Here is an 18,425-nt window from a genome sequence, read left to right as displayed (position 1 = left end):
ACAGAGTAAGGGATTGAATGAAAAACGCAAGTAAGGGTTTGGGTTAGTATATCATATTTCATAGCTACTAAGTGACAAACTAGGCATACAATGGTAAACCCTGGATCTACTGGGAATAAGTTCGTAGCTGCACAATGATATGGCATTGACTTTATTGGACAAATTTTCTTTTCAAAAATGATATGTAGGTTAATATCTATAGACTATTTTATTTTCTTTTTAGTCGACTCCATTAGGGCACAGCTGTGAGCTGTACAGTTTACCTGTTGGTTTAGGCTGGTGCTCTCTTTCAGTATAGTGAAATTCTTAGCTGTCAGGTGCACAAACTTAGGTACTACAATTCCCAGCTGCAGGTGCAGATCTTTAAAATACATGCAACATGTGAGCTGCAAGGGTGCTAATCCAGGCCTGAGACCTAGTTTAGTGTACTAGTCTACATCTTCTCACAGACTGTTCCTCTCTGTCCCAATAGACACACACCAGATCCTTACTCCTTTTCCTCCCAATGGACTTAGGCTATGTTTACATATGTCATATGTCAACTGATGCTCAAAAAGTGCATACATTGTAATCAGTCAAAACCATCAGTTGCCTGACAGGTATGTGTGGCATGGACAGGGGAACGCAGCAAGATGTCCGGCGAGTCAAATGATCCGGTGTCTAAACTAAGATGCCAGATGATTGTGAACGGTCCCATTCAAATGAAAGGGATTAGTTCTGGCTTTGTTTTCCCTCTGGCACATTTTTTGTAGTGCTGGAAGGGAAAAGAAAACTGATGATGGACATATGTAATGGGAGTCTTACTTCTTCACTGAAGAGAGGCTAGGAAAAAGCTACTTTCTAGAAGGTCGTACCGTTTTAGTGATGGAAAACCCTGCCATGGCATTAGTTGTATACAAATTAAAGACACAGTGTAACAGCATATCCGAGCATCAAATATAAAGTCACATGACATTCTTAACCAATCCTTTTGTAGTGGCCCAGTGGGACACTACACATAAAATTCATACATAATTGTAATCCCTTAAATAACGGTTTGCACAATTTTGGTAATAAAGGCCCAAAATGTAGGCAGGAGTTAAGGAGGGAAGAGGTTAATCTGCTCAGCTCCCCCTAGTCTATATCATGCAGCAGGCTTTACTTGTCTATACTTCATTTTAGTTTGGATTGAAATTTAGCTTTTTCTCTCCAACTTTTGCTATTAAAATATTACTAAACACTCAAAAATTATAGTTGTTCTATTTCATTAACCTCTGACAAATGACATATCTATATAAATAATGTCTGAGCCGGTGGAATATAGCTTTATAACTGAAATAATGAATGCTGACTTACCAAATGTGGCTAGACATTGCTAATATACTTTTCTGTCTACTGGGAAAGGATATTGAAATAAATGAATGCGTACTGTGGAAGAAATGCCTTATTAGTTAAGAAATCATTATTAAAGGAGGCTGGGTGTAGTGGACAGTCAGCGGTAACAAGGAATGGTTATAAATGCATATTTGCAGTTCTATTACAACTTTAAGCTTGAATGGTGGAAAGAAAAAGCTAACTACATTAAAAGGTTATTTCCACCTATGTTCACAGCATGTCTTGTACATTTGGTTATACATTAGCAGTCAGCAACCTGTCAAAAAAGGCATGCCAACATATACTATCTATTAAGTTATCTGGACTGATCACAGTTAGCTAGTGACTATGCCCGCTTCATTTTCAAAATGTATACATTCATTTTGCGAGAATGAACAGTGCAGCAGACCATGTTCTTGAGTCTGACGGAATAAGCGTATATATTGGGAAAATGGGCCAAATATAGTCAATAGTTGCAGCCCACTTAAGTCAGTGTTAGTATTCCACAGTGTACATCAACATGCTTCTTTTGTTTCTCATATGCAATATTTCACCACTGCTTATTGGAGCCTTTAGTATTATTTGAAGTCTTTACTTCTCTCAGTATCTGTCTCTACCAAAAGGGAGAAAGTAGAGATATACCTAGACAACTTTAGGGCCAGTCCCTGCCATAAAGGTGTATTCACACACACAAAGGATAGGGGATAAGATTTCTAATCGTGGGGATCCCGCCGCTGGGGACCCCGCGATCTTGGCTGCGGCACCTCAGATATCCTGTGCACGGAGCGAACTTTGCTCCATGCCAGATGACTGACAATGTGGGGTGGAGGCTCTTGACGTCACAGCCACGCCCCCGCAATGCAAGTCTATGGGAGGGGGCGTGACACCGTGATGTCACGAGCCTCCGGCGCTGCACCTGACGCTCTAAAGCAGGGAAATCGCGGGAGTCCCCAGGGGTGGGACCCCTTCGATCAGACATCTTATCCCTTATACTTTGGATAGGGGAGAAGATTTCTAGGGGTGGAATACCCCTTTATATCAGCTGAGAAGGATCAGGGACCTATGGTAGGGCCAACCCTGAGTGTTGGAAAACTTCAAGCTTTCTAGCTAATACATCCAGTGATAACAGCAGTATCAACACTCTAGCAAGCAACCTCTAAGGGTACGTTCACACATGCGGATTTACAGCATATTTTACGCTGCAGATCTGCCACTGAAGGACCTCTGTATGGTGCCCTTAAATGTACCCGCTCCGAGCAGTCACATATAAAGGCAGCATATAGGAGGTCCTTCAGCGGCGGATCCACAGCGAAATAAGCTGCAAAAATCTGCACATCTGAACGTACCCTAAAGCTGTGATCTCCAAACTCTTGGAAAACCATTTCTCCCAGCATATAGCTGTCCAGGCATACTGGGAATTGTAGCTCTGCATCATCTGTAAGTCCACAGTTTGGAGACCACTGCTCTAAATGTTAGAAATAATGGATAAGAGTGGCAGGTTTAATGTAAGTTATCAGGCTTGTAGAGAACGTGACTGTACAGAAGCTCCACTATATAGATAACATAGCAGACAATAAGAACAATTGTGAATAAAAGTATTTTCCAGGCAGGTAGTTTTTTTTTTTTTTATGTATACCTTGGGCTCCTTCTCCCTTCTGACATCTACCATTAGTAGGGAGTTACATAATATGGTCAGCTAGCTCTGTTGAAATCAGCAGCTTCAGTTAGCCTTACTCATATAAAGTACATATGTTCATATACATTATAATTAAAGTGTATTTAAAAAAAATATCATTATATTTATAGAGAATAGGAGATAGTTATAACAATAGAAAAGTATAGAAATGTTGCACAAAATTAAACAGTACCTGTGGACAACCCCCCAAAATTAGATTACATTATCATTAAATGATCCTGGTCTCACACCTATTTACAGTTTTATGATATGTTCCTCTGTTTCTGAGATATATGGGTTTGTAGTTTGTTCAACAATTTAGGGAATAAGTTAGATGGGCGGGCATTTATTTTTGATAGTAGAGGTGAATATCAGGTGATGGGCGAGATTATACAGTCACGAGATGTGAATTAGATATACATGCCCCTCAATATACAACATTCCCACCCCCTGACTGTATAACCCCACCAATCACCTGATATTCACTCCCATTATTAAAATTAAGTTCTCAACTATCTGATTCACTCCCTGAATTGTCAGATAAACTAGAACCCCACATATCTCAGGAACAGAAGGGTATATCAAGAAACTGTAAAATGGTGTTTGATCAGGGCCCCCTAAGCTAAATAATGACAGTAAAATCACATTTTTGTGGTGTTGGCCACAAGTTCTCTTTAACAATAGATGAACTTGAAGTTTTTTTTCAACCTATGTTACTATGTTACCAGTATTGTAAACAATAAACAACAAAAAGTTCTACATTGCATGTGCTGCAGAGTAGTTCATGTATATGAGTTTGATTCAAAACGCACCATTGAAAATACTGGATTGCTACAAATGTATATGCAGCCATATAATACATGACCTCACTTAGCCTACCTGAGCAGGAATCACTCTCTTACAAGTTATTACAGTCATGGCCGTAAATGTTGGCACGCCTGAAATTTTTCTACAAAATGAAGTATTTCTCACAGAAAATGATTGCAGTAACACATGTTTTTCTATACATATGTTTATTCCCTTTGTGTGTATTGGAACTAAACCAAAAAAGGGAGGAAAAAAAGTAAATTAGACATAATGTCACACCAAACTCCAAAAATGGGCTGGACAAAATTATTGGCACCCTTTCAAAATTGTGGAAAAATAAGATTGTTTCAAGCATGTGATGCTCCTTTAAACTCACCTGGGGTAAGTAACAGGTGTGACAATATAAAAATCACACCTGAAAGCAGATAAAAAGGAGAGAAGTTCACTTGATCTTTGCATTGTGTGTCTGTGTGTGCCACACTAAGCATGGATGACAAAAAGAGGAGAAGAGAACTGTCTGAGGACTTGAGAACCAAAATTGTGGAAAAATATCAACAATCCCAAGGTTACAAGTCCATCTCCAGAGATCTAGATTTGGCTTTGTCCACAGTGCGCAACATTATTAAGAAGTTAATCTAATCTCCCTAGGCGTGGACGGAAGAGAAAAGTTGATGAAAGGTGTCAACGCAGGATAGTCCGGATGGTGGATAAGCAGCCCCAAACAAGTTCCAAAGATATTCAAGCTGTCCTGCAGGCTCAGGAAGCATCAGTGTCAGTGCAAACTATCCGTCGACATTTAAATGAAATGAAACACTATGGCAGGAGACCCAGGAGGAACCCACTGCTGACCCTGACATAAAAAAGCAAGACTACATTTTGCCAAAATGAACTTGAGTAAGCCGAAATCCTTCTAGGAAAACATCTTGTGGACAGATAAGACCAAGATAGACCTTTTTGTAAAGCACATCATTCTACTGTTTACCGAAAATGGAATGAGGCCTACAAAGAAAAGAACACAGTACCTACAGTGAAATATGGTGGATGTTCAATGATGTTTTGGGGTTGTTTTGCTGCCTCTGGCACTAGGTGCCTTGAATGTGTGCAAGGCATCAAGAAATCTGAGGATTACCAATGGATTTTGGGTTGCAGTGCACAGCCCAGTGTCAGAAAGTTGGGTTTGTGTCCGAGATCTTGGGTCTTCCAGCAGGACAATGACCCCAAACATACGTCAAAAAGCACCCAGAAATGGATGGCAATAAAGCACTGGACAGTTCTAAAGTGGCCAGTAATGAGTCCAGATCTAAATTCCATTGAACACCTGTGGAGAAATCTTAAAATTGCTGTTGGGAAAAGGCACCCTTCCAATAAGAGAGATCTGGAGCAGTTTGCAAAGGAAGAGTGGTCCAACTTTCCGGCTGAGAGGTGTAAGAAGCTTATTGATGGTTATAGGAAGCAACTGATTTCAGTTACTTTTTCCAAAGGGTGTGCAACCAAATATTAAGTTAGGGGTGCCAATAATTTTGTCCAGCCTATTTTTGGAGTTTGGTGTGACATTATGTCAAATTTGCTTTTTTTCCCTCCCCTTTTTTGGTTTAGTTCCAATACACACAAAGGGAATAAACATGTATATAGCAAAACATGTGCTACTGCAATCCTTTTCTGTGAGAAAAACTTAATTTTCTTGAAAAATTTCAGGGGTGCAAACATTTATGGCCATGACTGTATAATGACATTCATTCCAGATGCAGTTTGTAATTTAATAGTGATATGCTGTTACTGATTTATATGCTTCATTTTAGCACTGAGCAGTCCTTTATGTAGACCTATATGATGTACAGCCTCATAGTTTTGCTGTTGTGCTCCTAGACATTTCAGGGGGAATGTGTGAAAAAGTTACAAATTTTTTGGACAACTCATATAGACTCATTTAAGCAAACAACATGTTAGCTTTTTGCAGTGGTCGATGATTTATTAAGTGCCATTTTTTACACTTAAATGTTTGCACAATTTCATACATGCACCTCTTTGATAAATGTAAGATGTACACACAGGTGTCAGGCCCAAGGCCTGATTATTAAAATCCTATATGTGTATTATAAATCATAACTGTGTGTGATGGATTATCCAAGACATGGGTGAGAGGTCATTCAGACGGTGTGTCCTTTTGTGTATTGCATTTTATTGGGGCTGTTTTGTTTACATCCCCTTTGAAGTCAGAGGCCTTTTGAAGCAGGATGTAAGGGGCACTCTGGTCCCATCATATAATCAACCAGATAAGAGGGCCAGGAACAGAGATGCCCCCCTGGTGGGATCAGAGGGGAGGGGGGAATGGAGTCTCCCTCCAAACAGGCAGATATATAATATTTAGCAATGCTAGACTTGGTGTTCAATGCTGTGCAACAAGCTGACAAGACCATCCTAAGAACAGCTGAAAACCCACTCTCTTGGAACTGCTATATCATCATGCTGTAAGAACTTCATTTTTGTTTTCTGAACTTGTCTTGCTAAACTCTTTTATATATTGTTATACCTGTATGTCATTTGTTCCTGTATTTTTATATATTTAGCAATGTGATACCTTTTATCAGATTAAATGTTTAATTAATCAGCTCTGGTCTTTAAATATATGAGCTCACCTTTCTGAAGGCAGCTCTGGTGGAAACACGTTTATCTAAGGGTTAATTTGGTGACTTGCTGGGACTAGTAGTGGATACCCAGAGGTCTGGCGGCTTTAACCCTTGCACCATCACACCTCTCTCTAATGTCTTGGCTGGACCGATAGGGTGTGATCGTGACAACAGGCAAAAAGGAGATAAAAAGAGCTTGATTTACACAGACAATACATATATATATATATAAATATATATATATATATATATATATATATATATATATATATATATATACACATACAAAAACAACACTTAGGGTCCTCAATTTGTAGTTCATTGTGCTCAGTATTTATAGCCATATAATGATATACAAAAGATAAAACCGCAGCACACAGGAGAAACTTGGTGCAAAAAAAGGTGATTTATTCCTTCCTCCGCAAAAGTTTATCAGGTGCAACGTCTCGGTAGTCTCACACCACCATCTTCAGGCATGAAGATGGTGGTGTGAGACTACCGAAACGTTGCACCTGATAAATTTTTGCTGAGGATGGAATAAATCACCTTTTTTTGCACCAAGTTACTCCTGTGTGCTGCGGTTTTATCTTTGGTATTGAAGTTGGAGTCCTTTACCAAGTCTCCTATGACTGCGTGCACCTTATTGGAATTTGCTGCTGATTTTCTGTGGATGTGCTGCTTTTCTGGGTTCCATATAATAATATAATAATTATGATTGTCTGAAACAAATACACTCCCATTATATTGCCATTATAAGTTTTCTCTGTGTCGATTACAAAAAAAAGAAAAGGGCATAAATCACTCAAAAAAAAATCACTGAAAAAAAGGCCACACTTACTGGCTACAGGTTACTGATACAAGGGCAGGCTAGACACCCATTCCCCTTATGATGCAGTTCAGCCACAATGCTATATACGGGGAGGTTAAATACTGATGAACAACCACACACACGCCATCTATTCATGAGGGGGTAGTTGCCTAGTATTGTAGTTGCACACAGATAAGGCATATACAGGGTGCCAGCAACATGATAACATCTAGTTCACCATGCTGCCTTACAACCCATTAACTCCTTCAGGACGTAGGACGTACCTGTACGCCCCACGGCCGGTCCCTGTGTTTAAAACACACCGGGTCGGTCCCGGCTGCTAACGATAGCCGCGACCCTAGGCTAATAGCGTGCGGCACTGATCGTTGTGCCGCACACTATTAACCCTTTAGACACTGCGATCAAAGTTGATCGCCTCGTCTAAAATGAAAGTAAATGCTTCCCGGCAGCTCAGTCGGGCTGATCGGGACTATCGCGATAAAATCAGCTAGGACACGAGCAGAAACCCTCTTACATTGCTCCCTCGCATCCGATTGGTGTTTAATTGCTCCAAGCCTGAGCTGCAGGCTTGAGCAATCGAGCCCCTAGAACGCTGATCCATGCAAAGCTATGGGTTTGCAGGGATCAGGGTAAAAGATCAGAGTGTGCAGTGTTATAGCCCCCTATGGGAAAAAAAATTGGGAAAAAAAAAGTTAACAAAGGTCATTTAACCCCTTCCCTAATAAAAGTTTGAATCACCCCTCTTTTCCCATAAAAAAAAATAACTGTGTAAACAAAAATGAACATATGTAGTATCGCCGCGTGCGGAAATGTAAAAAGATATCATTAATTAAACCCCACGATCAATGGCGTACGCGCAAATAAATTCCGAAGTCCAACATAACGTATTTTTGGCCACTTTTTATATAATGAAAAAATGAATAAAAAAGCGATCAAAAAGTCCGATCAATACAAAAATGGTACCGCTAAAAACTTCAGAACACGGCGCAAAAAAAATAGCCTAATACCGGCCCATAAGCGGAAAAGTAAAAAAGTTATAGTTGTTAGAAGATGATAATTTTAAATGTATAAATTTTAAATGTATAAATTTTCCTGCATGTAGTTATGATTTTTTTCCAAAGTACGACAAAATCCAACCTATATAAGTAGGGTATGATTTTAATCGTATGGACCTACAGAATAAAGATAAAGTGTCATTTTTACCGAAAAATGCATTGCATAGAAACAGAAGCCCCCAAAAGTTACAAAATGTTAAAACAAAATCTATTTTGTCGCACAATGAATTTTTTTTCCGTTTCACCGTGGATTGTTTGGTAAAATGACTAATGTCACTGCAAAGTAGAATTGGTAGCGCAAAAAATGAGCCATCATATGGAATTTTTTGTGCAAAATTGAAAGCGATATGATTTTTAGAAGGTGATGAGGAAAAAATGAAAATGCAAAAACGGAAAAACCCTGCGTCCTTAAGGGGTTAATGATGACCATACTGTTCGATCAGGTGGGCTGCCCAGCATCTTTTATGTTCACCCCACATGACACTGACACCCTGGGCGCCCCCAGCATCACAAGGCCAGACCAGATCACAAAAAAAAAAAAATATATATATATATATATATATATATATATATATATATATATATACATACGCAAGCTCGCGACCCACGTCAATGGTCTTCAGTCTCTTGCGAATCCATACACTAACATCATAGAAAAAAATCACTGAAAAAAAGGACATACCGTATATACCTGAGTATTAGCCGACCCGAATATAAGCCAAGGCCCATACTTTCACCTCCAAAACCCTGGAAAATTTATTGACTCGAGTATAAGCCTAGGGGGGAAAACACATCATCCCCCCTGCCATCATCCAGACCCGCATCATCATCACCCCCTGTCAACCCCCCCTGTCATCATCTCCCCCAGTCTATAACCCCCCTGCCATCATCCAGACCGCCCCCTCCATCATCATATAGGCCCACCTCATTGTCTACTCACCTCCCCAGTTCTCTCGATCCTGTTGCTTATTAGCTGCAGGGACCATCCGCATTCCAGTGGTGAGGGTTAGCCGGTCTGGGCTGTCCATCTTCACCTGGAGGCCCTCTTCTCCGCTCCGGGCCGGCCCCAGTCTAGTGACGCTGCATTGACGACGACGCACTGGGACGTCCATGCGCAGGGACGCCCCTGACGTCACGGACGTTTGCTGTGCACGAACGTCCCTGTGCGGTGGCGACAATGCAGCGTCACTAGCCGGATGGTCCCTGCAGCGGTGTTCTCGCCCGCTGCTAATCATATCTTCCATTGCACGCCCCCACTTTATGATTCACATGCAATAAAGAAAATATTCTGTCACAATGAAGAAAAGATGCGGAGCACTCACCCAGTATGTATAGCAGGACTGTTCTTTATTTGTAGGACTTCTTCATTTCAGGACACAGACAGGGGAGCCTCGGCGCGAATACGGTCCATCGCCGCTGATTTGTATACCCCCGCACACGCACCATCTCGCTCCCCTGTCTGTGTCCTGAAATGAAGAAGTCCTACAAATAAAGAACAGTCCTGCTATACATACTGGGTGAGTGCTCCGCATCTTTTCTTCATTGTGACATCTGGTGGAACTGCTAAGTGTGATTAGCACCACTCATTTAGCAGGTGTGACTTCAGCAGCAGGATCGCACCACCGGCTAGCTAATGCTAGTGCTCACACCAGACCTTTTTCTTCATATTGAAAGAAAATATTCTACTACCTCCAGAGGCACTTGTATTATTAAATTGACAAATATAGTATCTGCAATGACTATTAAAAATGTTTTAACATCTAAACATGAAAACACAGAATTGTCTTATAATATTTCAGAATTAAGTGTATTGCATCACATGAGTCATTATGGTGCATTAGCTGCTTGAAATGAACTCTGAAATACAGATGGAAAGATGAAAAACAGACTCTAAAAAGGAAATTGTTTTTGTCTCCTTAATGGAATCTAAATCAGAATGTTATGTTATGCCAGTGGTGCTTTTATCATCCATAAAAACAGTGTCATAAAAATCACAAACAAACTTTTGCAATAAAGCTACAATACAGCCTGCAGGTTGGTGGCAGTATGATGATGGTTTTGTGTTAGATTATCCTGGAAGATTTAGATGATATTGTGTGATATTCAGAATTTAATCACAATTTAATGATAATATAATTAGCATTAGCAGGTAGTAAATAAAATGTGGTCTCCAGTTCTTGAATTTAGACAAGTGAGAGGATTATAAATCTGAGGTCCAGGAGCTGTAACCGCACCAATAATAGAAATTAGGTGCAGAATCTCTTTGGTTATAGAGAGCTGTGAGTTGTAATTTTTTATGCAGTTACAACTTGCTCAGCAGAGGAAGAGAAGATTTTGGCTTGGCCCTTAGTGATACCTGACTGTATGGCAACATAGCAGTAAGAGATTAGATGCAGAAGAGAAATGTTACTGCATTATGTACCATTCAGGCGCTTACAGAGGCTTAGTGGTTAGCATTGTTTTCCTGCAGCACGGAGTTCCTTGTTTCAAAATCAAGGATGGACAAAATCTGCATGGATTTTATAGCTACTTCCCATTTTTGTGAAAGTTTCCAGCTCTTGCCAATCACTTCCCTCTAATCTCCCTTCCTTCTACATAGACTTGTATAGGCAACATTTAACTGATCCCTCAGAGATTTAATCCACAGGTGAGGCATTTAACTGATCCCTCAGAAATTTCATCCACAGATGAGGCATTTGACAGTGGTTTAATATTAGGGGAAAGCATACTTCCCTGCTCAAATGATGGCAACTATAGAAAATCTACATTATTGCCATAAGAACTACCTTAACACATATAAATGACAAATAAATTATGTGGATGTGTTTGTACAATGGATTTTGTGGGATATATTCATAATAGTGACAGTATATTGAATAGATCCATAAGGATGAATTGATCATGTCCATAATGTTATAACATTAACATGTTTGAATATCTGTTTCTTCTAGGAAGAATTTCTCGAATGGACAGGATTCCTTAAAAAGGCAAAACTCAACCACAAGCAGAACGGTTACGCTCACACCGCAGGCCCTTAAGCACATATGGGTCCGTACTGCACTAATAGAGAAAGTGCTTGATAAAATCGTACAGTATATTGTAGATAACAGCAGGTAAGGTTACAGTGACACGTGTTTTCAAAACCATTGCTGTTCACGCTACTCTTTGGCTATACGGGGACCGGATCCGACTGGGGACCTGGCCCCCATTTGAATGAGCTGACCAGAATCAGATAGTGACTCCAGTCAGCTCATTCAAATTAATGAGATGGGGGCCGGGTCCGGCTGGGACGAGTGAAAACCGGGTGCTCCCGTTTCCCAGCCGGATCCATTCGCCGTAAAGCCAAAACGTAGTGTGAACCCAGCCATACCCTCTCCTCTTTATTTAGTTGATATTAGTCAAATTGGGGGTAGGTGGATGTAAACAGGCCATGGAGTGGTGATTAAGAGATGTGTTAGACTTGCCTGTGCCCTTGAAGCTAGTTAACATATTAACAAAATGGCTTAAATCTCACAAATGAACAGGACTATAAGTAAAAAAAAATACATTATTAAAATTAAGTGCATGCCCATGTGACGATTCCCTGAATTGTCAGATAAAATATAAAACCACATATCTCAGAAAGAGGAGGGCAAATCAATAAACTGTAAAAAGATGTGTGATATGGGCACCTTAAGCTATTTCATGATAGCAAAAATCTAATTAGTTCAGGGTAATTGTTATGTCTTTTACCCCAGTTTTGTAGCATACAAAAAGCACAAAAATGTTGTGCAAAGCTCATTTGAGACTTTCATTTGTTATTGCCATACTTGCCACTTTCTAAAAAGCAGCCCGGCACATTTACTATAATTTACTTTAGAAACTAGCATAAATTATAGCTGAAATCTATGTAAGCGTGTATCTGGCTTAGATTTCAGTGTGTGGCACATGGATAGTGATACACTGATACACTGATACTGATGGTATTTTTGATACCTCTCACTAATATTGGCACATATTGTGCTAGCAAAATCTTCCTTAAAGGGATACTCTGTTGCTAGACATCTTACCCCCTATTCAAAGGATAGGGGATAAGATGTCTTATCACGGAGGTGCGGTCGCTGGAACCCCCAGCGACCTCCGTGCAGACACCCAGCGTTCTGAACATTATGTTCGGGAGGCCGTGGTCGTGATGTCACGACATGCCCCCTTGGGACATCACACTACGCCCCTCCCATAGACATGTCCGCCATAGATGTCTAGCAGCGAAGTGCCCCTTTAAGAGTCTATTCACTTGTACACAATCCTGCGCATTTTTTATGCACAGTATTTTATGGTGCAGATTTCAATGTAAACCAAATGATTGAACACAGCTTCAAATCTTGTGCATCAAATGCGCAGGGTACTGTACGTGTGAATAGACCCTAAGACTGGCACAGCTGTCCATCTGCCACAAACTAAAAGATATGCTAGTTATCAACTGCCCTAGATTTCTGCTGTAATTACCATTCACTTCTGTTATAAATTATAAAATTCTGTTGGTCTGCTGGAACTCCGTCCCTCCAACTTAACCCTCCACCCACTTTTTAAAAAAGTGGCAACAGTGTAAATTGAGAAAAATGCAAATTTTTGGCATAAAACATACTGTAAATGTGACAAAATTTGCAACTTTTATTTCAGAATTGTGGTAGAAAGCCTTAAAGGAGTATTCCAGCGCAAAATAATGTATCCTCTATCCAAAGAATAGGAGATAAATTATAGATCGGGGGGGGGGGGGGAGCGCTGGGGCCCCCTGGGATCTCCTGGACGGGGCCGCGGCAGTCTGCAGGAAGGGAAGTTTCATCCCCGGCAGAAAGCCGCGGCAGACTCTCCCCCTCCATGTATCTCTATGGGGTACATGAAGGGGGTGTGTCGGCCACCGCGTCATGCGGGGACGGAACGCCCCCTTTCCAGCATACAGCTGCGACCCCGTCCAGGAGATCCCGGGGGGCCCCAGGGCTCGGACCCCCCGAGATCTATAACTTATCCCCTATTCGAATAGGGGATAAGTTATATTGCACTACAGATCTCCTTTAATAAATTCCTCCCCCCAAAACCTTTTCTATTTTATGAATTACTGTATTAATTGATTTGACTTATGAAGTTACTTTTGTAATTAAATATTGATTCTAATTAAATGAAACAAGAAGCCTGAACCATTTTTCATTTTGGGATCATTATACTGTAATACGAGCGCAGTCAGATCCATATAACTTCCTCTAAGTAGCTTAGCAGGAATTATTCACTTTTGGATTTATATGTTAATCCTCTTTTAACAAGAGAATATTATTCAAGAAATGATGTACTTTTAATGAATTAGGTGAAAATACAGGTCAATAAAATATTTCGACACAGGCTTTGATGTATGAAAACAGGTCACTGAGCCTAAAAATATTATTTATCTTAAAGAAAATGTGTCATCAGAAAATCAAAATTTTAATGTTAACCATATTTTTTAAGAATTTTTGGTCATGTTCTTTTCCAATTTTCCATTTAACTATCTATATCTATATTATAAAATAATCCCACAATCTTGCAGTTTTCATTCTCACCACTAAGCTTAAAAACGAACTGAGACTTAGGCTGGGTTCACATATATCAGGCGTCCGGCACAGTTTCCCTCCGGAAAACTGAAGCTAGAACTGATCCCATTCATTTGAATGGGACAGTTCACAATCATCCAGCGGATGACTGGACATGCCAGAGGGCACCGGAAAGGGGACGCCGGATGTCATACAACTGATGACAAATTGTCATCAGTTGTGGTATCAGTTGCATCTAGATTTAGGCTGAGTTCACATATGCCGGATTCCGGACATATGCGAACCCAGCCTTACTGTTCAGACATTACCGGCCTTAACTATGTGTGACCAATGCGACAAGGCGCCAATCAGATGGGCCAAAGTACAGTATGCGAGCAGCATGAGTAGGAGGGAGGGAGGCAGTTTACAAACTGATTTGCAGACTACTGAATTCCTTGCGTTACACAAAAGAGGGAAAGCTGTAAAAGAGAAAATGGGCTCCCCTCCAGCTGTACAGCATCCTGCTCCCTCAGCAACCACCTTCATCCTGCTCTGTGTTCACCATCATAAATTACAGCTGTCAGGAAATCCCCAGCCACATAATCATACCATGCTGTAGACCAGACAGAGAGGTAGAGCAACACATACTGGACTCTCCCAGTCCTGCTGCACCAACCCCCCACATCCAGCTACATTGTGCCTGAGAACCAAATTTAAAGGGGTATTCCGGGCAAAAACATTTTATCCCCTATCCAAAGGATAGGGGATAAGATGTCTGATCGCGGGGGGCCCGCTGTTGAGACCCCCCGCAATCTCCCTGCAGCACCCACTTTCTATGCGGGTGCTGAATCTCCAGTTTCGGAAACCTCCGGGTTTCCGTGACTGGGGACGTGACGTCACGCCACGCCCCCTCCATTCATGTCTATGGGAGCGGGTGCTGCAGGGAGATCACTGGGGGTCTCAGCAGCGGGCCTCCCGCGATCAGACATCTTATCTCCTATCCTTTGGATAGGGGATAAAATGTTTTTGCCCAGAATACCCCTTTAAGTGTGTGATTGTAATATGTATGCAGTAAAACTTCTTCTAAAGACCACCTCTTTCAGAAGATCACCAAGACCAAATTTCCTGTGACAGATTCCTTTTATGCTGGGGATGGGAGAGAAAAACACATCTTTATGTACACTAGCAATACTGAGGTGGTGGCTGAGGGGTAGGCCAAAATAATGTATGACCTATATTCTTTTTTCTCATTAGAGGCAGATACTGGAACATTTAATTTTAACATGTCATTTATTTATTTTTTGTTCATTATTATTGGGGACACCATCTTGCCTGAGCTGTTTTCAACAGCATTTAGTTATATGCTTTACATCAGGATCCATGGACTTAGACAACAATAGACTGAAGCTGTCCAATCCAGATAAATGGAAGACATTACTGAACATTCTCTGTGACCTTTTCAGAGGTCATTCTACAGGGAGGGAGTTCCTGAGCTTTTCTGTGAATGGAAGTGGATCTAGCGTTATCTGACAACTGGTGTCACCTTTCACTGTACTGTACAGAAGAAAGGCATTACTGGGAAATTATCTGAATGGAAGAGGAAGTCTCAGCTTAGTTTTAGCCACCTGAATGGAAACTGTAAGATTTCATGATTATTTTAAACTATACATAGTAGATCACCTTCTTTGTTTCTATAGAGGGGTATACATTTACTATGAATACTACTACATTTATTGGTTTTCTTTCCACAGTAAATATTATGAAAAAGAAGCTCTAATGTCTGATCCAGTTTGTGGTTCAATCCTGGCTGTTCTCCTAGGTGAGGATATGAAAATAAAATGTAATATGGCAATATTTGTGATGCTTAAATGGGCACTGTCATTTGGATCATCACTGATCAGGAGAAAGAGCCCGGAGAAGTTTGCGCTCAGTACATTTTTCCAGACTTTTCCCTGTCATATGATCGATTTACACTCGCAATGTAAGTCTATGGAGCAAGTCATGATCACATGACACAGAGCATAAAGAGGAGTGCGTGGCAGCACAGACTTCTCTTGGCTCGTTTTCTTGACGAAACTTTTGACATGTTGCTATGTGAAACACTTTAACTTGAAAGATGTAAATAAGAATAATGTAAAGCTTATAAAGCTCCAATTTTAGAGGCAGTTTATTCTTAAAGGCTTTGTCCAGCAGTAGAAATATTTTAAAAGAGCTTAAAAGGATTATACAGGAATAGAAAAACACAGCTAATTTCTTTCAAAAACAGTTTCATGTCTGTCCCTAGGTTGGGTGTGGTTTTGCAACTTAGCTCCATTCACTTCAATGGAACTGAGCTGCAGAACCACACCCAACCTGGAGACAGACGGGTAGTGATTTTTAAAAGGAAGTAGCTCTGTTTTTCTATTTCTGGATAACCCCTTTAAGCTGGCTTTAAAAAAATAAATAAATAAATAAAAGAATAAAAAAAAAAAAAAAAAATATATATATATATATATATATATATATATAGTTTATTTACTTGCTCAATCCCCTGTTGCTACCATTTCCTGATGATCAGTGCTTCCTGATCCCACTCTTGACACAAGAAAGTGCCCACCTAGCCAGTCAGTGGCCAAGGCTGAACGTGAATTTCCTGTATGTCAACACTTAGATCAGGAAGCACTGGTCAGCAGGGTCTGAGTATCATTGAAACAATAATGCGTAGGGATTGGGCAGGAGAATAACCTTTCTTTCTGCCAGCCTATGCCCTTAAAAAAAATCTAATACAGCCCTTTAACCCCTTAAGGACACATGACGTACTGGAACGTCATGTGTCCACTCCCGATCTATAACGCGGGGCCACGGCGTGGCCCCGCGTCATAGCGGTTCGGGCCCGGCCTCTAACAACGGCCGGGACCCGTGGCTAATAGCGCGCGGCATTGATCGCTGTGCCGCGCGCTATTAACCCTTTAGACGCGGCGTTCAAAGTTGAACGCCGCGTCTAAAGTGAAACCGAAAGCATGCCGGCTAGCTCAGTGGGCTGTTCGGGATAGCCGCGGTGAAATCGCGGCATCCCGAACAGCTGACAGGACAGCGGGAGGGCCCCTACCTGCCTCCTCGCTGTCCGATCGCCGAATGACTGCTCAGTGCCTGAGATCCAGGCATGAGCAGTCATGCGGCAGAATCATCGATCACTGGTTTCTTATGAGAAACCAGTGATCAATGTGAAAGATCAGTGTGTGCAGTGTTATAGGTCACTATGGGACCTATAACACTGCAAAAAAAAAGTGCAAAAAAAAAGTGAATAAACATCATTTAACCCCTTCCCTATTAAAAGTTTGAATCACCCCCCTTTTCCCATAAAAGAAAAAACACAGTGTAAATAAAAATAAACATAAATGGTATCGCCGCGTGCGGAAATGTCCGAATTATAAAAATATATCGTTAATTAAACCGCACGGTCAATGGCGTGCGCGCAAAAAAATTCCAAAGTCCAAAATAGTGCATTTTTGGTCACTTTCTATATCATGAAAAAATGAATAAAAAGCGATCAATAAGTCCTATCAATGCAAAAATGATACCGTTAAAAACGTCAGATCACGGCGCAAAAAATGAGCCCTCATACCGCCCCATACACGGAAAAATAAAAAAGTTATAGGGGTCAGAAGATGACAATTTTAAACGTATAAATTTTTCTGCATGAAGTTATGATTTTTTCCAGAAGTGCGACAAATTCAAACCTGTATAAGTAGGGTATCATTTTAATCGTATGGACCTACAGAATAAAGATAAGGTGTCATTTTTACCGAAAAATGTACTACGTAGAAACGGAAGCCCCCAAAATTACAAAATGGCGTTTTTTTTTTCAATTTTGTCTCACAATGATTTTTTTTCCCGTTTCACCGTAGATTTTTGGGCACAATGACTGACGTCATTACAAAGTAGAATTGGTGGTGCAAAAAATAAGCCATCATATGGATTTTTAGGTGCAAAATTGAAAGAGTTATGATTTTTTAAAGGCAAGGAGCAAAAAACGAAAATGCAAAAACGGAAAAACCCCCGGTCCTTAAGGGGTTTTAAGGCTGGGTTTCATTTGACATTTTTTTTTTTTTGTGGGGGGGGTGGGGGGGGGGGTAACTGACACCACAGTTTTTAAGCCAAAGCGTTAGCCCTTCCTTTATATATTTCATTTTTAATTTACGCTTTGATTTGGGTAAAAATAACTTTACACTTGACACGTTGCAGTCAGGCCAGAAATGTTTTCCTGGCATTTACCCAACCCATATTCATACATCAGACTGCTAGATAGGGAAGCAAGATTATTACTCCATAGAACATATTTTTATTGTTTTTATTTCTTTGAGTCCAGTGGTGATGTGCTTAAAGGGGTACTCTGCCCTAGACATCTTATCCCCTATCCAAAGGATAGGTTATAAGATGTCTGATCGCTGGGGTCCCGCTGCTGCCCCCCCCCCCCATCTTTTCTGCAGCCCCCCGAGTCATCACTGCACGGAGCTAAGTTTGCTCCGTGTGTGATGACTCACGATACAAGGGCCGGAG

At 40.8% G+C, this 18,425-nt stretch overlaps 1 protein-coding gene across 6 annotated transcripts in view; it reads left to right on the top strand.

Moving 5' to 3' along the window:
• Window positions 1-18,425, top strand: part of SGSM2 (small G protein signaling modulator 2) — a 469,837-nt gene that overhangs the window by 345,683 nt on the left and 105,729 nt on the right. For all 6 annotated transcript variants that reach the window (XM_056558465.1, XM_056558464.1, XM_056558463.1 and 3 more), the window contains exons 4-5: window positions 11,298-11,459; window positions 15,638-15,705. In XM_056558465.1, the coding sequence (XP_056414440.1) occupies window positions 11,298-11,459; window positions 15,638-15,705 (230 nt within the window). The remainder of the gene's footprint in view (window positions 1-11,297; window positions 11,460-15,637; window positions 15,706-18,425) is intronic.

Source organism: Hyla sarda, chromosome 2, assembly GCF_029499605.1.
Source record: "Hyla sarda isolate aHylSar1 chromosome 2, aHylSar1.hap1, whole genome shotgun sequence".
NCBI classification, from domain to species: domain Eukaryota; kingdom Metazoa; phylum Chordata; class Amphibia; order Anura; family Hylidae; genus Hyla; species Hyla sarda.
Note: the sequence above shows the minus strand (reverse complement) of the source record. Positions and strands in the feature narration are given on the sequence as shown.